A 27,500-nucleotide genomic window follows, 5' to 3' on the forward strand; every position below is an offset into this window, starting at 1 on the left:
TTGAAGTAGAAGAAGGGGGCGTTCAGTTTTAGTGGTCTGGAAGTGAACCGGCACCTCTCCAAAATTCATCATTAAAATGTTTAAAATGTTAAAATTAACCTTCATTTGAACAACTGTTACTGCATATGACAATCTTGAATCTAATCAGAGGAGCAGAGCGTCTCGTCATGTGTCTGTAATACTGTAGGGATGGGGCTCCCCCTAGTGTTCTTAACCACTTATTACAACGTAGACCGCCATTGTCTCTGTGTTACTTGTTTCATGTCAGTAAAGTGGCCTCACTTGTCTCTCCAGTGGTGATATCCCTGCAGGCCGGCGATGTCCTCCACAGCCGTCAGGATGTGGTCGAACGCCTGTAAACATCAAAGAACAAGACGTGAGCGTGAGGCTCTAAAACGCCGGAGAAAGTCCGAGGTAGAAAACAGGCGAGGAAACCTGGAAACCTGTCTTCAATTTTGGAGACTTCCTCCCTTTGTGAGAAAAAAACAAATTGCTAGTTTGAATCCTTGCTGCGGAGGAGAAGGAGAAGAAGAGAAGGAGGAAGAAGAAGAGGAGGATAAGGAGAAGAAGAGGAGGAGGAAGAAGAAGAGGAGGATAAGGAGAAGAAGAGGAGGAGGAGGAGGAAGAAGAAGAGGAGGATAAGGAGAAGAAGAGGAGGAGGACGAGGAAGAAGAGGAGGAGGAGGAGGAAGAGGAAGAGAAGGAGGAAGAAGAGAAGGAGGAAGAGGAAGAGAAGGAGGAAGAAGAGAAGGATAAGGTGAAGAAGAGGAAGAGGAAGAGGAAGAGGAGGAGGAGGAGGAGAAGAAGAAGAAGAAGAAGAAGAAGAAGAAGAAGAAGAAGAAGAAGAAGGGAACGGACCCTCTCGTGGATCTCCTCGTTGATGGTCGGCTTCCTGCTGGTGGATCGAGGAACTTTGAGCCAGTTGACGAGCGGTTTGATGGTCAGACCCTGAAACAGAAATCAACACAGAGGTTGATCAGACAGAGAGAGAGAGAGAGAGAGAGAGAGAGAGAGAGAGAGAGAGAGAGAGAGAGAGAGAGAGAGAGACACTGACTGATGGAGGATTCATCAGGAACATACAAATAGAAACAAAGAAAATCACATTTTTCTAAAACGACTTTGTGGGAGTGTTTTATCTTCCGGATCAAAAAGTCTCACGTTCTTCCTCTGAAGAGCAGCCGAGTGTGGGTTTTAATTTACACACAGGAATCACTCAGCTTTTCCCAGTTGGACTTTTCTTGATCGACGCAGCGTTAGCCTGACTTTGTGCAAGAAATTCCTCGTCTACGTTCGCTGACGAACTGTGACATGACGTTAAGAAAGAAAGGAGGTGATCGACATCGGCCCCGTCGGTTTCCTTCCCTGACGCAGAGTCATGCTGAGAAACTCGAGTCTGACATGTTTGTACAAACCGGAGTGTGTTTTTCCTCTTTCTGACCTGACTGAACGATAAGTCAAGGAGCCGTTCCTGTCTCTGACTTAATCTCACTCATGAGGGATTTAACCACGCATTGAGTAAACATGTCAGGAGGTTATGACTGGATTTGGATCTCTGAAGTCTCAGCCCGACTTTAACTGCCGAGTGTGTGTGGTCCTTTAATTCGAAGTGACGGTTAGCTCGTCAGGCTAACGCCACGCACTGACTCATTTACTCTGTTTTCCACACGACTCTGTTTGTGAGTTTATTTCTAAATTAAAAAGGTGTTAGTCTGATATTTAACCAGCTTTCTTTTTGTTCTTTATTTAAAGATGTATTTTGGGGTGACTGTGGCTTAGCGGTAGAGTCGATTGTCTCTTAATGTTCGATCCCCAGCTCCTGCAGCCACATCCTCCGCTCAGATCCCTGTAACTCCCTCAGGGACCTTAAATCTCTCCTCATGGACGTCTGAAAACTTCTTAAAAGTCGTCATTTCATTCTGTCCTGATAATGAACCGTTAAAGTTTGATTTCCTCTCGCGCCACAAAATGTTCACGATAAGCTCTGCCGCTGACAAGACCTGATAAATCATCAGGATTGCTGTTTGTGGTGTCAAGCAGTGTTTTACTGCTCGCTGTACGAGCAGGTGGCTAAAGGTTATGTGGAGCATGACATTATTCCGGTTGCTAGGCAACGTGAAGCTTGGAGCCCTCACACAGCTGCGGCAGCTCGGCGTCTCTGTCAGTGACCTTTGAGCGTCTGCGAGTCCCACACTTTGACTCCATGACTGAGAACTGGATGAACTCTCCTGAGTCCAGTGTGGCCACCCGTCAGCAAGGACAGGGACCGGGACCGGGACCAGGACGAGGACCAGGACTGGGACCGGGACCGGGACCAGGACCAGGACCAGGATTTCTCTCATGGATACCAAAAGTCATAATAACAGATACAGCTTTTTGTGGATGAAGCAGGAATTTGGGAGAGAGGGTGGTTGGGTTATGACATGCGGGAAGATTCGAACGCCGGCTTCCGTTCACGGGACGGAACCGACCCACTAAGCCGTCTGCCCGGTCTTAAATTCTGTTTTGCTTCCAGTCCCAAAGCGTCTTCATTTTTCTCAGACGTGTGGAATTTATGAGAACAAAGGGTCAAATATCTAACCTCAGCGAGAGTTTCTATCCAGCACAGAGACAACATCGTGGTGAATGAGCGTCTAAAAGTGACCCTCCTGACCCCCGATCGGTGCAACAACACACAGAAAAAGAAGAAAGACCAGATATCTGGATTTTTGTTTCTGCACGGTAACTTTTTTTTTTTTCCCTACCTGGAACATGACGGTGAAGAAGACGACCACAATCGTCGTGGCGACAAAATAATCCTTGGCTTTAACCTGATTGCTGTCGAGCAGCACCACCAGAGCGAAGGCCACCGCCCCTCGCAGGCCACCGTACGACATCACCACCTGGTCCAGCTTGTCCAACGGAACCAGGCGGAAGCGGTTCAGGACCCAGGTTTGACCGATCACACCTGGAACACAGAGGTCACTGAAGGTCAGGAACAGAAAGACATGCGATGTAAGCTCAGCTCTGTCAGCAGGGAGAGCTGGAGGTAAAGGACACGATTAAAGGTTAAAAGAGAGTCTGAGATCATTGTGATATTTTGACGAGGACGTGGAGAGCAGCGATCAGCATCATGAGGCAGTTTTCAGCTGTGAAACTAAAATGTCACATCGTGAGGATGAAACTGAAAAGGTCGACGCGGCGTGACAAATCAGCTCCGGCCAAAAAAATTGCTTCGGTGAGGATTTAGGTTTTTTTCTCTGATTTCTAATTGGATGTTAGACTGACCCATAGCCCTGAAGATGAAGATGAAGATGAGCGTACAGGACACCAGGCCCGTGTCCCACGCCCACTTGCTCTTGTCTACCGCCGAGATCCCCAGAAAGATGAAGATGATGGTCTCTGCAATGCTGGCCAGAGTCTTCATGGTGTACTTCACAGTGGTGCGAGACTTCTGGGAAATGTTGGCCTCCACGTATTTATTGGCACCGATGCCACAGAAGGTCATCCTGCAGAGAGAGAGAGAGAGAGAGAGAGGCAGATATAATGAACTATTTAATGCAATTTCACGACAGATTTGCTCGCCATTTGGGAAGAATGACAACATAGCAACCCGCCCGAAACAAATGCTGAGTCATCATCTCCAACGACCGGCCTTAAAGGAAACACAACTTAACAACTTAAGGAAACAGGAATCAAAGAAAAGTTGGCCATCGTTCCCCGAGGAATATTTTGTCAGACGCCAGCTGACAGGCTCTAAGATTGGAAGACCTACTGGACCCAACAAAAACCAAACGCTCTACCAAGCTCAGAATAATTCTGCTTTTTAGCAATCTGTTGTAAAACTTCGGTGGATGGAAACTAAACGGTAACTGCAAAAGTTGACGGACGTGTTAGCATGCAGCCTCACAGCACATCTCCATACGACCTTTCTGTGCGGTTGTTTATTTAAGTCCATGTCACGTTGGTACTCACGACAGAATGGCCGACAGGGAGAAGAGCTCGGCGGTCAGGTAGGCCAGGTAAACGAGCAGGAAGACGAAGAGAGGCTCGATGATCCGAACCTTCTTGGTGAAGCGGGTGATGAAGCCGAGGATGACGGCGAACACCAGACCCACCATGGTGCCCCCGATGCTGACGATGAGGAAGGAGGCTGCGGAGAACGAGGGGGGGGGGGGGAGGACGGGGAAGGCTTACAGAAGAGTGTGACGCAGGTTTAGATTCTGTTTTTCCTCTACTCACCGACTCCTTTGAAGTAATCCACCGTCTGCACGTTCTCCGCTCCCACTTCCACGAAGGAGATGTAGACTTTGTAAAGAACCTGAAGAACAGGGACGATGACGTCACAAAGCTCAGTGTGAAATCAAAGTCGGAGCACTTCAGGTTATCTAAAATTTGAAGTGCATCAAATGTTCTGAACCTTCATCAAACACTGTGAAGGACACTTGTCTCCTGTATTTTAGGCTAAAAGACAGAAAACTCCACAGGCTTCTACGTTTTCAAACAAAGGTTTGAACTTCTTAACTCGGCACTTGATTCAACTTTGACACCATGAGGAGAACATCAACATGAATGGAGTCATGGAAACACTTGAACGAAGGCCTCAGAGCTTCTTTTTCATCACAGATGTTTGGACCTTGTGCAGGTGAGTCTGGGACATCTGAAAGCTTTCTTACCTCGGTAAGACGATGTGTTAAATGCAGATAAATAATCCCTCTTTAACACGGAAAGAGTCAGGAGAGTCTGCGGCTGACATCACGTCTCCACACAGCAGGAGAAAAGTCACATTAAAGACTGTTTAATCTACTGCACATCAGAGTGACTGCAGGGCGACACAACACTGAATCACTGCAATAAAACACTTAATCAGGACCTGGAGTTAACGCTGACAGGGAAAGGTAAACATTTAGCTTCTTTAGAAGAGCAAATGTAGAGTGAGGTTAAAAGACATATTTCACACGTGTGTAAATGTTTATTCATCTCTCTCTACAGATTTCATGTGTCGGAGAAAGATATCAGACGATTGTTATTTTTTCTCTCTCAAATGTCCATCTTGGTTTCGGCCCGGAGAACCTCAAACCAGTCGGGCCGTACTTCTTGGCCTCCATGATGTTTCTATAAATAGGACGTGTGAAGCCTGAGAAAACTGGTTCCAATACTTAATTATGCACACTAATAATGTGCTGTGAAGCAGAACGTACTTCTGCATATTGTGTGCTGTGCTTCATTGAGCGACATTTAGTGACCTGTAGTTTCACATCTACCTTCGGTTGGAGGATCTGTGTGTCAGCACTCACACAGTAAAGGTGGATTTGGGGAAATATCACTGAGCTACTGTGACGTCATTAACTGTAAAAGACTGAGGATGAAGTAACATAAGTCTGCCCTGCGTCTCTGTTCTTCTTTCAGTCTTTCAGGGATTGCAGGTCAGCGCTGCCGTTTTCCCACACTTTGGATTTTCCATTTGTTGGTGGGATTATTCTGAGTGCTGCTGGGGATTAGAACAGTGCAGAGTTAATCTGCTCTCAACTGTTTAATCTCTGCTTTCTCAAACTGCTACTGAGTAAATGTGAAGTTTCTCCGCTCTTCTCGCCGCTGTTTTGTGTTTTCATCAAACATTTCTGGTTTACTGGGGACAAATCACAGCTGCGTTTTATAGATGGTATGAAGTTCCTGCAAAGTATTTACAGGCCGGATGAGTTGTTCACTTCAGGGCTAAATCAGTAAATCATGTTTCTAAACATCCTCAATCCAATATGAAGTCACATTTCAAAACTCAGACAACAAAGCGGTGGAGTCCATTAACCTGTTTCCAAACACGTCGTATGAAACGTCCCTCTTCACTCTTTCTTGTCTTATTCACACATGCTTGCACTAAATGCCCAAATGAAAAACCTCATGTTTAAAACCCTAAATATAGTATAAAGCCTCTACTTCTGCAGCAGCAGCAGCTCAAGAGCTTTATTGAAGCAGCTGATAAGCATGTTTGAGGGAACAGGTCACTGAAATGTTGGGAAAGAGCTGATTTAAGTTGTGAAAAAATAGACCAAACAGAGAGTAGAAAGTGTCCTTTGTGGATGTTTTATGGATAGAGAGCAGCAGAGGAGCAGACGGAGATATGTCGGGATGAAGCAACAACTTCAGGAACTGGACGTTTTTTTAAAAAGCTTTAAATTCTGTAAAATAAATATTTACATTTAGATAATATCTTTCCTAATATGTACATGTCGACACTCACCAAATAAATGGTGGTTTGCCATGTTTACTTTATATGTAAGAATGTATGTTTTTGATTTTAAAGTTCCCATATTCAGCAAAATCCACTTGGAGATTTTCCCTTCATGACATCACAAAGGGCAGTAGCCCCTCCCCCAGGTGGGTGACACTCCCACAGCTAGGTGTTTGTTCTGCCCTCTGAGTCTGCCTTCTCACCGTAAACAATAGGACATGGAGCCAGAAAGCAGCGAGTACACCCGAGCCCTTCCAGAGAGGGGGCGTGGTCAGACACAGCTCATTTACATATTTAAAGCTACAGACACAAAATACGGCACATGGCCCTCTGTGTTGTACAAACGCAGCGAGCGAGATTTAAGTGCACGGCCGCAAAAAGAGCCAGAAAAGTCCCTCAAAGTCTGTTTTATCTGGGTGCAGCAGCAGCAGCGTGCAGATCTACAACTGAAGCATTTCTTTGAAGAACACTTAGTGTGCTGACTTTTCATTAAAACCAAACCGGAGGCAAAGATGCTGAGCAGTAATGGAAATATTAAATTGCAAATAAAAATGCTGATTTTGTACTTTATGTAAATTAAGAAAAATCTGCATCACTGTTTTTCTCTTTTGGTATTTTTTTTTTGCTGCATGTGTTTTTTTTTATTGTTATACCCCAAAATAGGCAGATTCGTGGTATTTGAAAACCTACTTGGCATTCAACCTAATTCTGATTCTGATTCCTGTTCCAGCGGGTCCAACTGTGACGTTTTACTACAAATACCCACGGTGCACATGGCACAGTGGAGTAAATACCAGTGAGGAGCACTGAGGGGAAACTCAGTAAACACAGTCTCACCGTTTCATTTTCCAACATGTAAGCCTCTCTGTTGCTATGGTAACTTATGAACTCACGTCACATGACAAGGTGTTTGCAAATAAATGTGTGTGTGTGTGTGTGTCTCACCACAGTGACGGCATCGTTCACCAGCGACTCTCCGAACACGATTATAAAGAGCGTGTCGTTGACGTGCACCTCTTCGAACACGGCCAGCACCGCCACCGGGTCGACGGCGGAGATCAACGCTCCGAACAACAAGAACTCCAAGAGTCCCGCCTCCACTCGCTCGTCTGCAAACACACAGATTTACACGTTGAGTTTAAAACGTACCATCAGTGTGTGAATGCGTAGGTGTGACCTGCGGTGTAAAAGCACTTTGAGTAATCAGAAGACGAGACACTTTTTTCTCTGACAGGATTTTCTCTGCAGAAAGTCCGAGTGAGCTGATGTGAGAAGATAGCGGGATATTATCAGGAGATTTCCCCGTGGGTGAGTGGGAGGGGTCGGTGACGTTTCTCCGGTCTGAGCCGCCGTGATGAACCACATCAGCAGGTTTTTTTAGAGGTGGCTGAGGTTAAACTTCCGTTTACAAATGAAAACACTCCCTGGATTAAAGCTGCTTCATGTAGATTTAGTAGTGAAATTCAAAAGTGAAATAATTCTATTCTATATTTTCTGAACTAAACACAAACTTTATTCAAAGGAAAAGATCGATCCCTGTACACTGGAGAGTTCTGGACCCCCCCACCAAAAACTCCTCATGTAGCAGTTTATCTTCAAACAAGGTCACAGCGAGCAGACGTTCCTCTGAGGACAGTTTGTGTATAACGTTATGAACATAAACCAAATCATCTCTTTTTTTTTTTTTTTTTACTAAAACTCCACGGTGCATCTTTAAGGTCTCTTTTGTACCTGTAATAAGTACCAGCATATGGAAGCATCATGTGCAGTGGTGAGTATGTTACATACATGACTAATGATGACAACACGGGATACTCTGGGGAAAGAGATGCACGCATGCACTGGAGGGTCCCGAGGCAAGAATGATGCTTCGTCCACTTCCTGTTTGTTTTTTCCCTCCCGTAGATGGATCATTTTTATTCTTTTTTCTTTATCGGATTTCCTTGACAAACGTTGATTTCACAGGAATAATTCATGCAACACGTAGCAGGGCAACATCAGATGGGGCCCTCTTAGGGAGGATTCCTACTGTCGTTGCAAGATTTGCACATTTTTGGCCCCTGCTTGGGTTTAAAGTTTGTCAGCCCATCAGGGGCCCCCTACTGGTCCGGGGCCCCATGTAGTTGCCTCTGCATGCTTGGCAGTATTGTGTTCTCCGTGAGAGCTCAGACTCACCGATGACGCCCAGCAGTTTGGCGGCGTACAGACAGAATCCGGTGCAGAAGGCGTTCCACAGCGTTCCCACCACGGCGTACGTCAGGATGGCTCCCAGGTTGTCAAAGAAGAGACGGGCCGGCATGAAGTAACCAGCGTCCCCTACGATGGTCGGCAGCAGGAAGAGGAAGAAGAGGGCGGGCTCTAGCTGGTAGAGCTGCTTCTTATTGGCTATGAGGACAACACCACCCAGGACCAGACCCAGCAGGATCAGCATGCAGCTCTCAGGGACCACGGTGGTGAAGCGCTGGGAGAAGTGGAACACTGCAGGACGAGAGACAGCCGACACACATTTAACAGGATGTTTTACAGGATGTTTTTTTTCCCTCGGGATCAATAAAGTATCTATCTATCTATCATCTATCTAAAGTAGAGTCGGGTTTGAAAACGGTTATTTTTATTTTACAGATTCTCCAGAAAAATAAGCTAAATCTGTCGGCTCACTTCTCAGAAATGTTCTGTTTTAGAGCACATTGGTAAATCAGTGTAAATAATTATATATAAATATATATATATATATATATATATATATATATATATATATATATATATATATATATATATATATATATATGTCTGGTACTCGGGAAAGGTTAAGTATAATCATATCTAGTCACTTGAATGTTGCATGGCCTGTTTTTTTGCATGGGTGAAATCTAACGTGGTCTCAAGCTCTTCACAGGGTTAGATCTAATCCAATGTGACGCCTCCTCTAAGTACAGTCCAGTCCAGTTACCATTCACACACCAGCCTACAATGACTGAATTATAAATGAAGAGTTGGGGACTCTTATCGCAGAGCCAAATGAGCTCTCTCAATAAAGCTGCTATCATTTTTTATGACGTCTCTTAAACTCTGCAGAAATGTGATGAGGAGAGGTAGAGAGCTGCTGCTGCTGCTGAGTCATGACTTATTCTACTCCTGAAATACCTGAATTTCAGAGCGTGTGTGTGTGTGTGTGTGTGTGTGTGTGTGTGTGTGTGTGTGTAAAGTGCCGATGAGTCATAACATCCCCTCTCTGATTGGTCAGGAACATTTGTCTCTTTTAGCCAACATGATGCAGGACGTGGCCTCGGACAGGTAGTTAGACATCCATTATGTAAGGTCAGCTGGGAGTCAAGGCAACACACACACACACACACACACACACACACACACACACACACACACACACACACACACACGAACGCACACACACATGCACACACACACAAGGACAGACTTGAGTGACAGGCCTCATAAATCACCAGGAGGACTCAAACACATCAAAGCATGAACGTCACACAGCTCTGTGTCTGTTCTCTGCATCTAACCGATGATCTGTTTGTTTTTACATGACGTTAACTTCGTCTCCATCAGCTGTGTGGACAGATTCTTACTGTCATGGAGGAACCATTTTGATTCATGTGAGATTTGGGGCTTGATTCCTCTTCAAAATCATTCCATACATCCCAGTAAACAAATCAGGATTTAGCCTGTTTTCCCCTCGTGTTGGTCTCTTTCTCTGATTGCTTCCTTTCAGTCTCCATCATCCTTTCCATCGATGCGTGACCTCCTTACATCCTCACCAACACCTCTTGTAGGGCCCTAACAGACGCCTAGAAGCGCCGCTGCTCTTACGAACCAATCAGAAGAGGACAGGAAGTGACAATGTTTGGACTCAGGATGTTTTCTAACCGTCAGAACTGAACTGAACTTCTTTCACATCTTTCAGAAGCTGCTTCAGTCCTTCTTCACTACATCCTCGTTTCCTTTGCAACATGCTCTCGTCCCTTAACAAAGTCTTCCTCAACATCCTCAACATGGTTCTTGACTTCGTGCACCAGGTATCCCCCTCTATCAAACTGGCTATCGCCCCCGTCTTTTAAAAAACCTCTGAGTGTAGCATCGGAGGTAATATCTCCTCCGCTGCTCTGAACCATCCTGCAGCTGAACGCTCCACTTTCTCCGTTTCACCCGACAAGCTTCAAATTCCCGACTACCGACTCGGACTTGAAAAACAGCATGAAAACTCATATCTGATCGACAGATTACGTCCCGCATGCACACCTCTCCTCCGGCCGACTGGCGAGGGCGAGGACGAGGACAAGGACGAGGACGAGGACGAGGAACAGGGACAAGAAAGGAAGGCTGGGTGTAAATTATTTAGACGAGACAACATTTGATTGAGAAAAGGAAACGAGTCTGCCAGAGAAGTTTCTCAAAGGAACTTTCTGTAAAACCAACATTGAACACACACACACACACACACACACACATGTTGGAGTAAATATAAACACACACACACCCACCCACAGCTGAACCTCCCACACACCAGACGGGCGAAAGAAGAGGAACAGTGAGAACATTCAGCTGCTCAGCATGAAGCTCGAACATTTTCTGTTTTCATTTGGCTTTCAGCGGGAAGTCTTCGATCTCTTCTAACGATAATGGCGTGCAGAATGACGATGCAGTGCGACCGCCACATAACCAGGAATAGTCGCATTGCGGTTGCGGGGACCGTTGGAGTCAGTGTGGTGTGTACAGATCCTGGGTCCTGCTGAAGGGGGCGATACTGCTCGGGTTGAGACGACCACGTGATGATGTATGGCGGTTAGAGAAGTTCAGTTCAGTTCTGACCTTCGGGAACAGATGAAACATCCTGAGGCCAAACATTATCACTTCCTGTCCTCTTCTGATTGGTTCGTAAGAGCAACATCGCTTCTACGGTGTGTTCGGGCCCTATGGGCAAATATTAATTGGGGGCCCCTCCAACCAGCGTCCATTATTATTTTCACAGCCATAATGCGTGCGACACGTATCAGGGCATTGACAGTGAGAGCTGTCAGATGGGGCCCCATTAGGGAGGTTTCCTGTCGTTGCAAAATTTGCACATATTGAGGAAATGCTTTGGTTTAAAGTTTGTCAGCCGTTGAGGGGCCCCCTGCTGGCCTGGGGCCCCAAGCAGCTGCCTGACAAGCAGCACCATGTAATGAGGCCTGTGTAAAAACAAAAAAAAACATCTCAGTAGTCCAGTTCGGATCTGAGTGGTGACATTTTTTATCCTGATACGTCTCAAACAAATAAAAGTTTGATTATTGAGTCACACTTTAGTAGCATCTGGTTTGATGAGCAACGTGATGAGAGAAGACTGGACTCATGAATGGACAGAGCGTCTGTGTGTGTGTGTGTGTGTGTGTGTGTGTGTGTGTGTGTCTGGTGTAACATGACCACCTTAATCAGCAGCATGTATAGTGTGTTATTGTTCTGCAGCACAGTGAGTCACCAGCTGCCTAGGAAACTTGACAGTCTGCGTGTGTGTGTGTGTGTGTGTGTGTGTGTGTGTGTGTGTGTGTGTGTGTGTGATGACGGTGGTATAAAATGTTTAAACAGGAGACAGACGGAGGCTGAGTGACAGAGGAGGAGACTCTGAGTCCTGCTCGCCTATAAGCACTGTGATCCAGAGTCAGAAAGGAGGAAGACTCTTTAAGGGGGCGGAGCTAGGTTAAGGAGGGCTTCATACAGTATGTGATAATAAAGAGTTTGATGGGGGGGGGGGGGGGGGGGCGGTGGAGGTTATGAAGGTCGATGTGGTCGAGGGTGCAGGAGTGTGAGAGAGGACGAGCAGCATTGTAGTCAGAGGCTGAAAATGTGACCATTTTTGCAATGACAGTCGGAAACCTCCCTGAGGGACCCCCATCTCACAGGACGCCCCTGCTGAGTGCTCCTAGACTCTTTGCAGGAGTCCAGTCTGGAAGTGATAAATGCGAGGGTCTTATCTTCTTCTTTTTTAAATCCCCCGACAGCAGCTTCTACCTTTTCATATTCTACATCTACGTTCTGTGTTTTTGACACATGATTGTTGTCGGACGGCAGACTGAAGCTTCTTCTGCGCTTTCTGCAAGGACAATATTTACCAGCGTGAACAAACACAATCAAACCGCCAGACAGTGTGTGTGTGTTGTAAAAAGATCGAGGACACTGTGTGTGTGTGTGTGTGTGTGTGTGTGTGTGTTGGCTGGCTGACTCGTCTTCTTTATTCATTGTAGTGATGTTGACGTGGAGAGAGGAGGACGCGTGACCTAACACTTGACCTCTCCGCCACACTAAATGCTCATGTCAGGTTCCTCCTTATAGATATTCTGATCAATATTACCGTCTGCGTTAGGGAAGAAAAAAACTCCCCCGGCGACACTAATCAACTTCTGATCCAGACTCTGCTGGAAGTCAGAGCTCCAGCTGTGTGTAAAATCAATGTGATTATTCCCATTCCACATGTTTTACTTCAAGTTATTGATCCTCCTCGATGTCATGGAGTTTATTAAATCAGCCATAACATCCATTTAAGAGCCTGATGGTGATACGGGTCAGCACCCAACCAGTGCTGGGTTTGACTCTAGGTGTTATATTAAAACATTATATATATACAGGACCCTGTTTGACTGACAACATGATAAATATTCAGAGATGAAAAGTAGACTTCATCATAAAACCAGTACACCCAGCTTGATGTGAGTTTGAAACATTTTACTGGGTAATCAAAGAGACCAGTCCCAGTAGAGACCAGTAAAGATCCAGGACTTACAGATCTTGGCCACGCTGGCCAGCAGGAGCCAGATGGCGATGATGTACGGAGTCTGGACGTAGCTCCATTCCCACTGGACGATCTTGTACCCGCCGCCGTGATGATGATGATGATGTTCCCCTTCCTCTACGTCCTCTCCGGGGCCGGGCGGCTCCTCCGCTGCAGACCGGGCCAAGGCGACACCGGGCGCCCCGTGTTCCGCTTGGGGTCTCGGGAGGAGGAGGAGCAGCGGCGGGGCGGAGGGAGAGGAGGGGACCGGTGAAGAGAAGCCGAGCCCCGGCTCCAGGAGCGGTGGAGTCCCGGTCCCGGTCCCGGTCAGGTCGGCGGCGGCAGCGGCCGTCAGCAGCAGCATCACACGGAGCGGCAGCATCTTCCCCCCCGGTGGTCAGCGGGCTGACATCCCCCCCCTACCTGGTCCTTTTATACCGAGACACAGAGAGGACACGGAGCCGCGGAGGAGGGCCGGCAGCCGGTTTACTATGACAACACGCACACACACACATCCAGAAACACACACACGCAGACTCCGGTAACCAGAGGAGGAGGGGACACCGGAGCTGGACATGTGACCCGGTACCACGAGCTTTAAAGAGACGGAGACACAGCAGGTGGACTCAGTCAGTCCACAGTTCTTCTCTTTAAAGGGACAATAGACCCCCTGCTGTCTTCATGTTTATCAAGTTATACTTCTGTACAGCCTCCACTGTGGCCCTCAAGGTGAACTGAAAACAACTTCACCAAACACTGAAATATGAAAATAAAATAAAAATATGAAAAAAATAAATAAAATAAAATAATGAAAATGAAAAAAATAATAATAATAAATAAATATGAAAATATATATATATATATGAAAATAAAAAAAATAATTTCACAAAACTTGTAATAATTGATAAAACATGAAACACAAAAAGCATTTCACGCAACACAAAATAAATCCACGAGACACGAAACCTTGTAACAATACTTACCACAACATTTTGAGTTTGATTAAATATTTCTGCGTTTTAAGATATTTTATGTCTCTTGTGAAATACTTGGAGCTTTTGATGAATTGCTTTATGAGTTATGTGAACTGTTTTTAGAGTTGACCTTCAGCTACACCTGCAGCCGTAGGCTAATGTTATTGTTTATGATGACACATTTATATGACCTCTTTGTATTTCCTGTCAGCACTTTGTCCAATTAGACTTCAAGTTGTTAGTTTACACTTGACACCCTGATGTTTAGCCATGTTGGACAAAAACTAAATGAATTGGAGCGAAAAAGCACCGAGCCCTTCCAGAGAGGGGGCGTGGTCAGACACAGCTCATTTACATATTTAAAGCTACAGACACAGAAACAGCCTGTTCTGAGCAGGGCTGAAATAGAGGGGTTTATAGACATGATCAAATACAGGATCAGAGTGGATTTACAACAACACACTTCACACACATGATGAAGAGGAGCGAGGACACTGATTTCACCTGAAGAAGAGGAGATGTGACCTTTAAATATTCTGTTGAACTCAAACCGAGGGTTTGAACACTTTCAAAGATTTTCCTGCAAAATTGAAAAATGAAGCGTGAGGTTGCTGCATCGCCGTGTTCATTTTTGACCCTTTTCAAGTGTAGCATTTTATTACATCGTTATTGATTAGGATACATGAAAAACAGTTTGAAATAGAGCAACCGCTACTTTTTTTTTTGTTCCAGCAACAGAAGAAGACGACCTAAAAATATTCTTTAAATAAAACAAACTGTTCGCATCTCTGCGTATGAAGCGTCTCACTATGAAAGACATTCAGTACGACGGCATAAAACCACCACAAGACCCCCAGGTACCATTTTTGTTCAAGTCAGAATCCATTCAGCTCGAGTTACTAAATTATATATATATATATATATATATATATATATATATCACATGTCTTTCAGATGTGTCCAGAGGGGTGGACAGAAAGGAAATGTTTGATTTCTACTGTTTTAATATCGACTCTTATTTTGAAATGTGGAGACAAGTGAAGCTAAAGAACAACCCTTCTATCAGTAGACATGCCCTACAGCTCACAGTGTCTATATTAGAATAATACATCATAATGTATTATTGATTATACTGCTGTGTCTCGCTAAAGGTTGAGACGCTGTTAATGAACACACACGTCCTTCTTTATTAAAAACCTTTATTAATGATAAGGAAACACATCCGATCTTTACGTTATATATGTTCACCTGGATGTTAAAACAGTTTTTGTCCGTCACGCAACTTTTGTGTCTGAAAACAAGTGAAGAAGAATTTGAACTACAAGTCACAAAAAAACAAACTGAATTAAAGTGCAAAAAAAACCCAACAACGACTGTACAGACGAAATGTGCTCACATCCAACGACTGTACATCCTAGTTACATTTAATAAAATAACACACACACACACACACACACACACACACACATTCAAGCAGTGGCAGGTGAAGAGTTGGACAGTTTGGTACCACCTCAGTGATTTTTCCAGATTTCATTTTTAGTGCTCTTATTCGGACTTTGCACTCGTTAAGGGCGCTTCATTTTTTTTTTTTTTTTAAGTGGATATTTAAATATTTCTCTGTAAAAATTTAAACGTCTTCATCTGATCAATCCGGATATTTTGCAAAAAAGCTTCTTTCCTCTTAAAAAGGTCCCGACGTGGGGGACGCTGAATCCGTCATCTCTTTGGCGTCACATTCATAAACATTCATGTTTTAACGAGCCACACCAGCACAGCAGAGCTTCTCCCCGCCTGCAGGAAACGGAGTCAGGAAGACGGTCTGTGTCCTCGTGGCGTTCGGCGCTCTCACTCTGCGGCTCCGTGTTCAGTCTCTGTTTGTCAATAAAGTTCAACGACCCGGCGTTCAGACCTTGTCGGCTGTCTTGTTGTTGAGTCCGAGAGCCTGAACCACGTCGAGACTGAGGCCGCTCTTCAGAGTCCTCCTCACTGAAACACACACACACACACACACACACACACACACACACACACACACACACACACACACACACACACACACACACACACACACACACACACACACACACACACACACACACACACACACACACACACACACACACACACACACACACACTATTTAGTCATCTGTTTGTTTGTGTCAGCAGCTGCACATAAGGTGTCTCATCACAGGAGGGCTCGACTTTGACTCTTCCTGACAAATAAAACAAATGAATTTGTTCTCATCGCGTCGCCTGCTGATACGATCTGATCAATCATGTGAACATCAGTCTCCAACAATAATCAATCAGCGGCAATGATCCGGCTCCAAACACGACGTGAACACTCGTTTCTTATTCACTCGCAGGAAACTCCTCGTTCTGAAGAAACACGGTGAACTGACAGTCCTGTAAATGTTTCTGATTTTAATTTCTTCAAAAGGAAAAAAAAAAACGTGTTTAAAAACGAATTTACAGTAAAGCTTCACCTTTGACGTGCACACACACAGTCATCAACAAAAACAACAACAACAACAAGGCCGAGTGCAGAGTATTTACATGAGGGAGTAAAGAAGTGCCAGAGAGCTGAAAAAAAATACATACTGCACTGTTTTTATTTTTATTTAAGTGTGTGTGTGTGTGTGTGTGTGTGTGTGTGTGTGTGTGTGTGTGTGTCTGTTGTAATCATTCTTAAATGAATAACGTGTGTAAACTTCCTCCACACGAGTCAGTCTGACTTTGCGTTGACTCCAGGGATCACGGCGTCCTCGCAGTTTGACCTCTGCGTCCTCTGAAGGTTATCAGCACAGACGGCGTGCTGGTTATCTGATTACTGAGGATTTATGCAGGAAGTGAAAACACTGATATGAGCGTGTTGTGGACACACAGCTGCTGTTGTGTCTGAACCTGCAGAGACCCACAAACCTCCGGCGCTCTTAAAGGAGCAGCGCAACATTTCAGACCCCCCCCCCGGTACTCACATGACTTCCTGTTCACTCGAGAGCGTTTCCGGGTCTTGGGACTGGACGGTCTGTCTGAGGGATTCTGGGTAACAGACTTGACGAGGCGGTCCATGATCTCGTCCGTGGCGTCGTCCGGCGAGTTGCCGCCGTCGTCTCTGGCTGCAGATATCTGAGACGGACTCACCCTGCCGAGACCTGAGGACCAGAACAAGGATCATCAGGATGTAAGCAGCGCGCAGGGTTCAAGGTCGCAGCGCTTTAAAGGTCACATACTGCGGCCTCCTCGGGAGCGTCTCAGTCCTCCCTGCTCGGCGCTCAGGCTGTTGCTGGAGCTGATCAGAAGGTTCTTCATGTTCTCGTGCTCCTCCTCCTGATCTTGCGTGGCGTCTGCTGCCACGGAGACGGGGGCGGGGTCGTCGTCCTGAGAAACCGCCGCTGAGAACTTCTCAGTCTGGATGGAGTGAAAGAAAAAGAGAGAGAGACATAAACAAGGAGATGGTCTTAAATGTTGACCTTTGACCCCTGCGGAGGAGCCGCCCTACCTCGGTGATCATCTTCCCTCGGGTCTTCGTTCGCTCTCTGTGAGTGGCTCGTTTCCGTTTCAGCGTGAGGACCCGCTCTCGGGTGGTTCGATACTCCAGAGAGAACTCGCTGATGATGCGACAGAAACTGGTGACTTTGATGTCTCGGACCGAGGAGGACGGCTGACCCAGGAAGAGCAGGAAGGAGTGGAACCTGAAGACGAGGACAGGGAGGACAAGGGTTGGGTAAGAAGAAGGGAGAGGAGGAGAAAAACGGCGTGAAGGTGTAGGGAGCGAGGAGAGGAAGGAGGGAAAGAAGGGAGGACATGAAGGAGGAAGGACATAAGGAACAAGGGAGTAAAGGAGAAGAGAGGAGAGGCTGAGAAAGAAAGAAGATGGGTAGAAGAAGAAGAAGTTTGCTTCGGTGGAAAAGGAGGGAGAGGGGATGAAGAAGAAGAAGAAGAAGAAGAAGAAGAAGCAGGAGGAAGAGGAGGAGGAGTAGAAGGATATGGAGGAAGATGAAGACGAGAAGGAGGAGGAGCAAAAAAAGTGGGAAACATTCAAAAGGGTGAGAAGAAGAGAAAAGAGGAGAGAGGAGAGAAAAGGACTGAAGGAGGAGAGGAGGAAGAGAAAAAGGATGAGGAGGCGGGGGAAGAGGAGAGGAAGACGAAGAGGAAGAGCGGGGGCAGATGGACCCGGGGAGGACGAGCACCTGTTGATGACCCTCCTGTGGACCACCTTGAGGATCATGATCCTCTGCGTGCAGTCCTTCAGGAACTCCGTCATCTTGTTCTTCAGCATGGCTTTGGTTTCATGCTTCGCCACCACCTTCAGGTTGTCCCATGATGCTTTGCAGCGTCGCTCCAGCTGGACCAGGTTCTCCGACAGCAGCTCAAAGTCCACCTGCAGGACGAAGGACAGTCTCAGCTGGTCACCACGTGAACGTGAACGTGAACGTGGAGCGGATGACATCAGAGTGTGTTTTGTTTACTTTGGCCGAGCGCGTGATGGCGGGGATCTCCGAGTAGACGTCCGATGATTCGCTGAAGTTTTCCACCACCTGGCTGCAGGTGTGATGCAGCAGAGTCTGACGGTGCACCGTGTCCTTCACCTCCACCACCTTCTCCAGGTAACCCAGCTCGAAGCCTTTAGCCTGAGACACACACACACACACACACACACACACACACACACACACACACACACACACACACACACACACACACACACACACACACACACACACACACACACACACACACACACACACACACACACACACACAGTATCAGATTAAAGCTGCAGTGTGGAAACAGATCAGAAGTTCAGTTTTGTTTAAAGAAACAACAAAACTATCTGAAAAGAGTCAGGACATCAACACAGGAGGAGGAAGAGGAGGAGGAGGAGGAGGAGGAGGAGGAAGAAGAGAAGGAGGAGGAGGAGAAAGAGGAGTAAGAAGAGGCGGAGGAGGAAGAGGAAGAGAAGGAGGAAGAAGAAGGAGGAGGAAGAAGAAAAAGAGAAGGAGGAGTAAGAAGAGGAGGAGGAGGAAGAAGAAGAAGGAGGAGGAAGAGAAGAGAAAGAAGAGAAGGAGGAGGAGGAGGAAGAAGAAGAAGAGAAGGAGGAGTAAGAAGAGGAGGAGGAGGAAGAGGAAGAGAAGGAGGAAGAAGAAGAAGGAGGAGGAAGAGAAGAGAAAGAAGAGAAGGAGGAGGAGGAAGAGAAGGAGGAGGAGGAGGAAGAGAAGAGAAAGAAGAGAAGGAGGAGGAGGAAGAGGAGGAGGAGGAAGAGGAAGAGAAGGAGGAAGAAGAAGGAGGAGGAAGAAGAGGAAGAGAAGGAGGAAGAAGAAGAAGGAGGAGGAAGAGAAGAGAAAGAAGAGAAGGAGGAGGAGGAAGAGAAGGAGGAGGAGGAAGAAGAAGAAGAGAAGGAGGAGTAAGAAGAGGAGGAAGAGGAAGAGAAGGAGGAAGAAGAAGGAGGAGGAAGAGAAGAGAAAGAAGAGAAGGAGGAGGAGGAAGAGGAGGAGGAGGAGGAAGAGGAAGAGAAGGAGGAAGAAGAAGAAGGAGGAGGAAGAAGAAGAAGAGAAGGAGGAGTAAGAAGAGGAGGAGTAAGAAGAGGAGGAGGAAGAAGAAGAAGAAGAGGAAGAGGAGGAGGAGGAGGAAGAAGAAGAAGGAGGAGGAGGAGGAGGAGGAGGAGAACAGTTCAGAGGTAGGGAGAAAAAATCTCACATTGGAGCTGTTGAGGAAGTTCCCGATGGCGAGCAGCGTGGCGAGGATTCTCCTGAAGGTCTGATTGGACGCCAGCTGCTCCATGCCCAACTTGAGGTCAAACAGCGGCTCTGCGATCTCCTGCGGGGGGGGGGGGGGGGGGACCAGACTCTCAGGGATCAGCTGACTCATGACAAACAAAAACCCTAGTCCACCTCAGGGTCCACGTTACCTTCTCCAGAACCTCATAGTTGAGCTTGAAGGCCCAGAGCTGCAGGCGGGGGGTCAGGGCGCTGATGGAGGCCAGGCTGAACAGGAACTGCTCCGCCGTGCCCAGAGGAACGTCGGGATTGGCCATCTGAGCCTCCTGGATCTTCTGCTTCTCCTCCTCCGTGGGGGTCATGGTCAGGATCTTCTGCTCAGGACAGAAGGGTTCAGACTTCACAGACCTGGTCTGGGTACATCTTTAGTAAAGACCGGCACTCGCTCTTTACCTCGATGCCCTCCTTGCTGATGGCGAACTCGTCGAAGTTGAGGATGGCGGTCTTGATGACGTGCACGGCGGGCAGGACGGTCATCCCGATGTTGATGGCGTTGCTCCTCTTTGGATCCAGAACCTGAATGGTGGTCTTCTTTGTCTCGGGTCCTTTCTGCACAGATTTCACGTAAACCAACACGATGACGTGATCTGAAGCAGCAGCCTCTAGTGGTCAACGTGAGTATTACAACAACAAAGCACTTCAGTGTAAAACCAGCCAATCAGCTCACAGACTCTCAGAGTAAACGGCTGAGGAAGAAGAGGAGGAACAGAAGGAGGAGGAAGAGGAAGAAGTAGAGGAGGAGGGGGAGGAGAAGGAGAAGAAGAGGAAGAGGAGGAAGAAGAGGAGGAGGGGGAAGAGGGGGAGGAGGAAGAGGAAGAGAAGGAGGAAGAAGAGAAGGAGGAGGAGGAGGAAGAAGAAGAGGAGGATAAGGAGAAGAAGAGGAAGAAGAGGAGGAGGGGATAAGGAGAAGAAAAGGAAGAGGAGGAAGAAGAAGGTTCTTGTTGAAGCGATTCTGCATCTTCACTGATCAAATTCAAAGGTGATTTGAGATAAATTCTTCTTTGTAAATATGTGAACCCAGACTCAGGATATGTTTTATCTGATGGTTTGTATATTTATATAAATATATGATTTTAGTTTTTCACGTGTAATGTAGATCATCTTTAAATTGGTGCAGAGGTTTGATTTTTCAGGATTATTTTGTTTTGATTTTTGTTTTTTTTTGTAAACATCTGTCGTTGATTTGTTTTCTTCTTTGTGGGTTTTTTTTTTGGAAATGACAAAATATAAATAAATATTTTAAGACAAAAAAAAAAGGAAATAAAATGAATGGATAAAAATCAGATGAAGATCGGGCTAAATAAAAGTCAATCATGGCAACCTGTTACTTATCACTTCCCACAATGCATCTGTTTGTGTCCCCCCCCGCCCCCTCGTTACCTTGGCAACAGACAGCTCCTTGGCTTTAGATTCAAACAGGTGCTCCAGTCGGGAGGTGTCCACCGCCACCTTGTCCAGAGACGCCCACACCGTCCCCCGTCCGAAGCGACACTTCTGAGGCCCGTCCGCCTGCTTCAGCTCCTTCCAGAACAACTTCACCGTCTTCTTCTTCTGAGAGGTCGCCGCCAGGGAGAAGGGAGGAGGAGGCGGAGCTCCAGGTGGAGGGGGAGGAGGAGGTGGAGGAGGGGCCGCACCTCCTGGAAGAGGAGGGGGAGGAGGAGGAGGAGCGGGAGTTCCACCGAGGCCTGGGGGAAGGGGAGGAGGAGGGGGGGGTGAAACTCCAGACATGCCCGGAGGAGGAGGAGGAGGAGGCGCAGGAGGAGGGAGGCCCGAATAACAAGGGGAGGGGGCGGAGTCAAACGAATCCATGTCCAGCACGTCGATGTCCTCCTCGTCCAGCAGGTCGGAGAAGTCCAGGTCTTTGATGCGCAGGGCGGCGGCGCTCGGCTGCAGCTGCTCCCAGGCGTCAGGAGGACCTCCGGGACCCAGCGCGTTCATCTGAGTGGCGTCCAGGCGGCGGGCGTGGCCCTCCACGTCGATGCTGCTCTGCTGCCGGAAGTTTCTGGTCTGATGGAGCGAGTTCAAGTGAAGGAGAAAAGAGAAACACAGAGGTGACCTTCACGTACAAAAGGTTCCCCCGCCCTCCGACCTGACAGCAGGACGGGTTGTGTTGTTCACACCTGTCGTTCCTCAGCCAGTCGGGCCAGCGCCGCCTGTGCAGAACCTTCCAGCCCTTCCAGCTCCGCCCTGCGGGAGGCGCTGCTCTCACTGGGAGCTGAGGGCTCCACTGAGCGTGCATTCAGGCTGGAGAGGCGCTCTAACACACGACCACGAGCGCCCACGTCTCCGCCTGAAAGGACGAAAAAAACAAAAAAAATAGAGAGGTCTCACTCTGCCTCAACGTCCAGAAACGAAACAAACATCTAAAACGTGGCGTCTTTATTAAACTGTTTGAAGTGTTTATGATTTTGTGCATTTTCAGAATCTCCTCTGCTGCGCTCGGCTCTCACCGGACAGAAAGCTGCCTTCTTCTTCGTTGGTGTCGGGAGCTGCAGCAGCAGTCGGGCTCATGGGCGCGGAGGAAGGCGTTTTGGAGTACAGCATGTCCAGCAGAAACTTCTTGTCGTCGGAGAGAGTGCTGCACTGCCGCTGCATGGACGAGGCTGCAAAACAGGCAGAGTCATCTCTACATGCATGAATCCACTTATCCATTAATTCATCAAATATTCACTCAAGCGTCCATTCACCCGCTGATAAAATATTTATCAACCTTCCCACTCGTCCATCCATTCCTCCTCTCAGTGAAAAGAAAGGTGGATGCAGCTTTTCTCTTCTTGTCATCAAAATCAGAATCTGTTTTTTACACGTTCAACACATCCGTCACGGTGCAAAAACAGTTCACAAGGGAAATAAATAGACGGTAGTAACACCTGACCTCCACCAGGTGGTGCACTCACTCCTCATGTGAATGATTTAGTGAACAAACAGCTAGAGGCCAAGGGTGCGTTCTCCTTTGAGAAGTGTTTGAGTGGCGGCCTCGATGAGGGCGGTTCGACTTCTCTAAGAGTTAAGGAAAGGTGGGTCAGTGCTTCCTTTATAACCTCCTTTAGGAAACACTGGACCTTCCTTTAGGAAAGGAGATAAGAAAGTGCCGTACCCACAAATGTTGGAGGAGAGATGTGGAGACAATCTGCATTTGGTTTCTATTGTGAATTATCTGATAATTAGTTACTGCCTTTGTATTTAATGTAATTTATCGCTTTTATACATTCTCCTATGATTGGAGGCTAACAGGGCTGCACTGCACCGAGGGTGGCACCGATGAGGAGCAGAGGATTGTGGGTAACTGTTTCACCTGGGTCATTCTGGGAGTCTGAGTGTCTGTTTGTGTCGAAGCCGCCGGATGTCGGCTCTGAGGGGGGAAAACAAACACGAGACAGGGAGAGAGATTAACGAAGATGTTCTGACTCTGCAGACATTTCTTCTTCTATTTTTCTAAACACAGAGGAGAAAAAAATAAATAAAAAATGTTACCCTGGCGTGACGACTCCTCCCCTCCGCGCAGGCCCTCCGCAGGCTGCGTGCCCGGGGTTATGACATCATCAGACGTGGACTGCCTGGATTGGCTCAGGTGTTTACTCCTCCTCTTCTTCTCCCACTGTGTGGCCGCCAGGCTGCGCAGGAAGGTGTCTCTGCAGAGAGGCGGAGCAACGAGAACCGTGAGACTGAGCGTGCACGGCTGGCGTGAAGCGGGAAACAAAACCAGGCTTCACTTTCACACGCTGCTGACGTCAGCGAGACAATTAATGACTGCTTCAGTTTTTACTTTATTATGATGAACAGAACGAGCTCGTCTTGTAGTGAAGTGAAAAAAACTATCTGTGTTCATTTTCCTCCCTACGTAATGAGAGACAGGTTACTAGATTGAGGGGAGTTAAAGGTGAGGTGAAGGATTCACCGTTGGATGACAAAAGAGAAACAAAATGAGATCGCACTTTATTTTGAAAATCCATCTGTTCATGTTTAAAGGGGGGGTTGGTAACTTTTAAAGTAGCATCCCCTCAGTGCTCCGTCTTTTTGTTTTGTAGAATAAAAAGAGCTGTGAATGAACTGAATAAGAAACAGACAGAGAGGAGCCTGATGTGTTATTATATATATATATATATATATAAATATGTGAATATAAAGAAAGGACCTGAATGTCGTCACCAGCATGTGAAAGCTGAAAACACAAACTTTAAAATCACGTCAATCAGCAGCACAAAGTCGAGAAATAGATCGATTGAATTTCTTCTTCACTGCAAACCTGAAACCAAACCAGCTGCAGGCAGATTGAACACCAGCGATTAGACCGCACCCAAAAAAACAAACCCACACATCTTAAAGCTTGGACACTGAAACATCCCAACACCAACCAGCCGTGAAGCACCACTTTAACATGAAGAAGTGTTCAAAACACTTCCTGTTCCTGTGAGCAGCAGATCCTCGGGAGGGGATCCGGATCAGTCTAATATCAGGGTCTCCTTCAGGTCTGTGTTTGGTTCTCGTGTGAGCGGTTCTGCTCCAGAACCAACTGAAGGACTCATGAAGATGTTCACGTGGGAACAAAGAGGAAAAAACGTGCAGACACAATGGCTTGTTGTTTCGTTCATTTTCGCCTGTATATTGTCTTTTATTTTGAAATTCAGGGAGTATGTGTGAACATACACGGACGGAGGAGATGACGCAGGGAGCTCATGTCTCCTTTTATGCATCCTCCTCAAACGTCCACTTTGACTTCAGCTTCCACATTTTAACTGTTTGTTTAATTAACAGCTGTAAAGTTTATATTTAATATTTAATTTCATAAGTTATCATTTCTGATTTGTTTTGCACTCATCTGATCGTCCCTGAATTTCCCTCGGGATCAATAAAGTATCTATCTATCTATCTATCTATCTTTTTTTATTACTGCTGCAACACTTCCCCTCTGAGGATCAATAAACGATTATCTAATCTCAGTGTTGTTTAGTAAAGATGTTCTTTGTCATTCCACAGCCCAGTTTAGACCAGCCCAGTTTAGACCAGCCCAGTTTAGACCAGTCCAGTTTAGACCAGTTCAGAGTGGTAGTTTTGGAGGCGGGCCTGGTCCAGGTCCTGTAATCAGCCGTCCCAAAACTGACGTGTGTGTTTAGTGGCTGCAGCAGAACAATCACACAGTGAACGGTCTGCCCAACTTTATGAGTTTCTATTGTTCTGAACTGAAGGACAACAATAGACCCAGTATAGAACCAGGACCAGGACCAGGACCAGGTCCAGGAGACGGAAAGAGAGAGAGAGAGAGAGAGAGAGAGAAAACAAGAGGACGGAGAAGGATTCCTGTGCTGGGAAAAAAAAATAAAAAAAATAAAATAAAAAATAAAACTGACAGTCACAGAAAATCTACAAAAAAAAAATATTAAAAAAATAAAAAGAAAAGAAAATAAAGAAAAAGAGGCGGATCAGGATCTTAAGTTTGATTTGTGAGACGTCAACAGAAGAAGGAAGTGATTTTTTTTTTTAACCAATTAAAACATCACCCAGATCCATCTGCATCATAAAAAAAAAGACTTTTCAGGAAGTCCTCCTGCAGCATCACCAGCATGTCTTTAAAGCTCCCCTCACCTACAGCAGACACACACACAGAGCCCGGACTCCATCCCCCAGCATGCAGCGGGGCTGCAGCAGTACTTACTCAAACTTCCTCAGAACCGGCTTGTTCGTGTTGACATTAGAGTCGTCATTAGAGCTGCAGAGACACAACACAGAGCTGAGCGGGGAACACACACACACACACACACACACACACACACACACACACACACACACACACACAGAGAAAACAAAGGACCGAACCAGAAGCACCTCTCAGGTCCTGATTGGTTCACAGATGAGTGACCTTCTACACACACACCTTTAAGGAACTCAGGTGAACACACACTCACTAAAACACACCAAACCGACACCAAACTACACACACACACACACAACATCTCCAGAAGGTGTACAGATGGCCTAGCGGTTAGTTTGTGCACCACATACGAAGGCTTTGGTTGCTCTCTCTCTCTCTCTCTCTCTCTCATATCAAATAAAGGCACAATGCTTTTGCAGTAACATCGTGCATCCTTTAAACGGAGGCGAGAAGCCCTGTCGCGGTGGTCGTGGGTTCGACTCCCACTTCGACCCTCCCCTGCTCTCCAACACTTCCTGTCTCTCGTCAGTTTCCAAATAAGGAGTTTGAACCCGTGTTTCCCGAGCTCTTTCAGACTCTCTCTCTCTCTCTCTCTCTCTCTCTCTCTTCACTCTGTATTCCTTCCAGGTCGGTTTGCTGCTGCTGAACGTCTCGGACATAAACCGCCACCCGTCACCTGAGGAAACCACGAAGCCGTCGAGCAGCAGCGATGAAGGGACCGACAGTTATTTCTGTTTAGGCTTCTCTGATCGATGTAAAAGAAGAGTCTGAATTTAACCACACAGGAGGAGGAGGAGGAGGAGCAGGAGGAGGAGGAGGAGGAGGAGGAGGAGAGGAGTACTTACCAGAGGAAGAGGTCGTCCTCCCCTGAGCTGGGGGAGGATCGAGGGAGGAGAGGAAGAGGAAAAGACGAAGGCATGAAGAAAATAGGGAGGGAGAGAGAGAGAGAATAAAGAAGGTTAGAGCGTCAAACTAAAAAACACTAGAACGATAAAACGAAGACAAAACATCCCAAACAATATTTAAAAACGGTTCTCAGATTAGGATTAGGATTAGGAGACGATAAAGGATCCACACATCGATCCCGTCTGAGCTGCAGGAACGCTTCGATCCCCGGAGACGTCCTCCGAGACAAAACTAAACATCTACGAGCAAAAGAGCTGTCATCGATGTGAAGCATCCCGGTACACCGTACTGTGCCTATGTCGCCGTGGCAACCACAAAATAAATAAATAAATCATCTCCCGCTCCACTTCACTTACTTTAAACTGGTTTTAGTCTCCGTCTTGACGGGCTGCTCCGGGTTCAACTGGGACGGCTTCTCCTGGAGGGAGAGGTCTGAGGGAGACGAGCTGCGACACACACACACACACACACATAAAACAAACACACACACACACATAAAACAAACACGGACACGAAACACAAGAAATGAATGAACTGCCAAGAATTTAGAGAGTAAAGACTGAAACCATTTCAAAACACTTCTTTGTGCCAGTTCATTCCAATGCTGTGTGTGTGTGTGTGTGTGTGTGTGTGTGTGTGTGTGTGTGTGTGTGTGTGTGTGTGTGTGTGTGTGTGTGTGTTGTAAAGAAGACAGTCTGGCTGCTGCCTGACCAGCCACAGAGATTATTTTTAATTCTAAATCATTTTCATATTTTCGATCATTCTGAAGTTTCTCTCTCAGAAGAAGCTGATTCTGCTCATTTTTCCCTTCTTTTTTTTTCAAACACTTTCAGACATTAGGGCGGGTCTTAAACCTCACCTGTCAGTCAAATAAGCCCCGCCTCCGATTATTAATCCCATCAAACGGAGGAGTTTAAAACCGGGCTCAAAAACGTTTTTTTAACGAGGTCATAAACGTTTTAATTTCAGCGGGGATTCCTTGCCGTCTCTACACAGCCTCTAGTGGACACTCAAGGTACTGCAGTTTTTGGCGCTAGAAGTTCCTGCTTGGTTCAAGTTCAGTTTTTAAGAAGGACGTGTGAAGGGAAGTCCAATTTTGCACATGCACTCCATAATCTTCTAAATGAAGTTGTTTTTTTGAGGCGTCTGACAGCGACAGGGTTGAAGCGACGTCTCAGGTCCGTCCGGGTGTTACAGACCTGCAGGCGCCGGACGGCT

General features: G+C 46.7%; 2 protein-coding genes across 4 annotated transcripts in view; both read right to left on the bottom strand.

Moving 5' to 3' along the window:
• Nucleotides 1–13,599, bottom strand: part of slc9a5 (solute carrier family 9 member A5) — a 17,647-nt gene extending 4,048 nt beyond the window's left edge. Inside the window, exons 1-9 of the mRNA XM_079339286.1 lie at nucleotides 12,983–13,599; nucleotides 8,380–8,682; nucleotides 7,150–7,313; nucleotides 4,218–4,296; nucleotides 3,951–4,128; nucleotides 3,264–3,484; nucleotides 2,741–2,943; nucleotides 858–947; nucleotides 283–353 (exon numbers count right to left, since the gene is read on the bottom strand). Coding sequence (XP_079195412.1) covers nucleotides 283–353; nucleotides 858–947; nucleotides 2,741–2,943; nucleotides 3,264–3,484; nucleotides 3,951–4,128; nucleotides 4,218–4,296; nucleotides 7,150–7,313; nucleotides 8,380–8,682; nucleotides 12,983–13,352 — 1,679 coding nt within the window. The 5' untranslated portion in view covers nucleotides 13,353–13,599. The remainder of the gene's footprint in view (nucleotides 1–282; nucleotides 354–857; nucleotides 948–2,740; nucleotides 2,944–3,263; nucleotides 3,485–3,950; nucleotides 4,129–4,217; nucleotides 4,297–7,149; nucleotides 7,314–8,379; nucleotides 8,683–12,982) is intronic.
• A 1,527-nt stretch (nucleotides 13,600–15,126) lies between these two features.
• Nucleotides 15,127–27,500, bottom strand: part of fhod1 (formin homology 2 domain containing 1) — a 31,978-nt gene continuing 19,604 nt past the window's right edge. Inside the window, exons 11-28 of one of the 3 annotated variants that reach the window (XM_079339281.1) lie at nucleotides 27,482–27,500; nucleotides 26,639–26,728; nucleotides 26,222–26,248; nucleotides 25,380–25,433; nucleotides 23,201–23,358; nucleotides 23,022–23,078; nucleotides 22,177–22,329; nucleotides 21,847–22,016; nucleotides 21,107–21,733; nucleotides 20,120–20,275; nucleotides 19,858–20,040; nucleotides 19,647–19,766; nucleotides 18,419–18,580; nucleotides 18,140–18,330; nucleotides 17,449–17,641; nucleotides 17,180–17,357; nucleotides 16,925–17,101; nucleotides 15,127–15,930 (exon numbers count right to left, since the gene is read on the bottom strand). The exon at nucleotides 27,482–27,500 is cut by the window's right edge and continues 89 nt beyond it. In XM_079339281.1, coding sequence (XP_079195407.1) covers nucleotides 15,848–15,930; nucleotides 16,925–17,101; nucleotides 17,180–17,357; nucleotides 17,449–17,641; nucleotides 18,140–18,330; nucleotides 18,419–18,580; nucleotides 19,647–19,766; nucleotides 19,858–20,040; nucleotides 20,120–20,275; nucleotides 21,107–21,733; nucleotides 21,847–22,016; nucleotides 22,177–22,329; nucleotides 23,022–23,078; nucleotides 23,201–23,358; nucleotides 25,380–25,433; nucleotides 26,222–26,248; nucleotides 26,639–26,728; nucleotides 27,482–27,500 — 2,798 coding nt within the window. In that variant the 3' untranslated portion in view covers nucleotides 15,127–15,847. The remainder of the gene's footprint in view (nucleotides 15,931–16,924; nucleotides 17,102–17,179; nucleotides 17,358–17,448; nucleotides 17,642–18,139; nucleotides 18,331–18,418; nucleotides 18,581–19,646; nucleotides 19,767–19,857; nucleotides 20,041–20,119; nucleotides 20,276–21,106; nucleotides 21,734–21,846; nucleotides 22,017–22,176; nucleotides 22,330–23,021; nucleotides 23,079–23,200; nucleotides 23,359–25,379; nucleotides 25,434–26,221; nucleotides 26,249–26,638; nucleotides 26,729–27,481) is intronic. The other 2 variants (XM_079339283.1, XM_079339282.1) reach the window with 2 other exon arrangements.

Source organism: Symphodus melops (assembly GCF_947650265.1).
Source record: "Symphodus melops genome assembly, chromosome: 3".
Classification (NCBI taxonomy): Eukaryota; Metazoa; Chordata; class Actinopteri; order Labriformes; family Labridae; genus Symphodus; species Symphodus melops.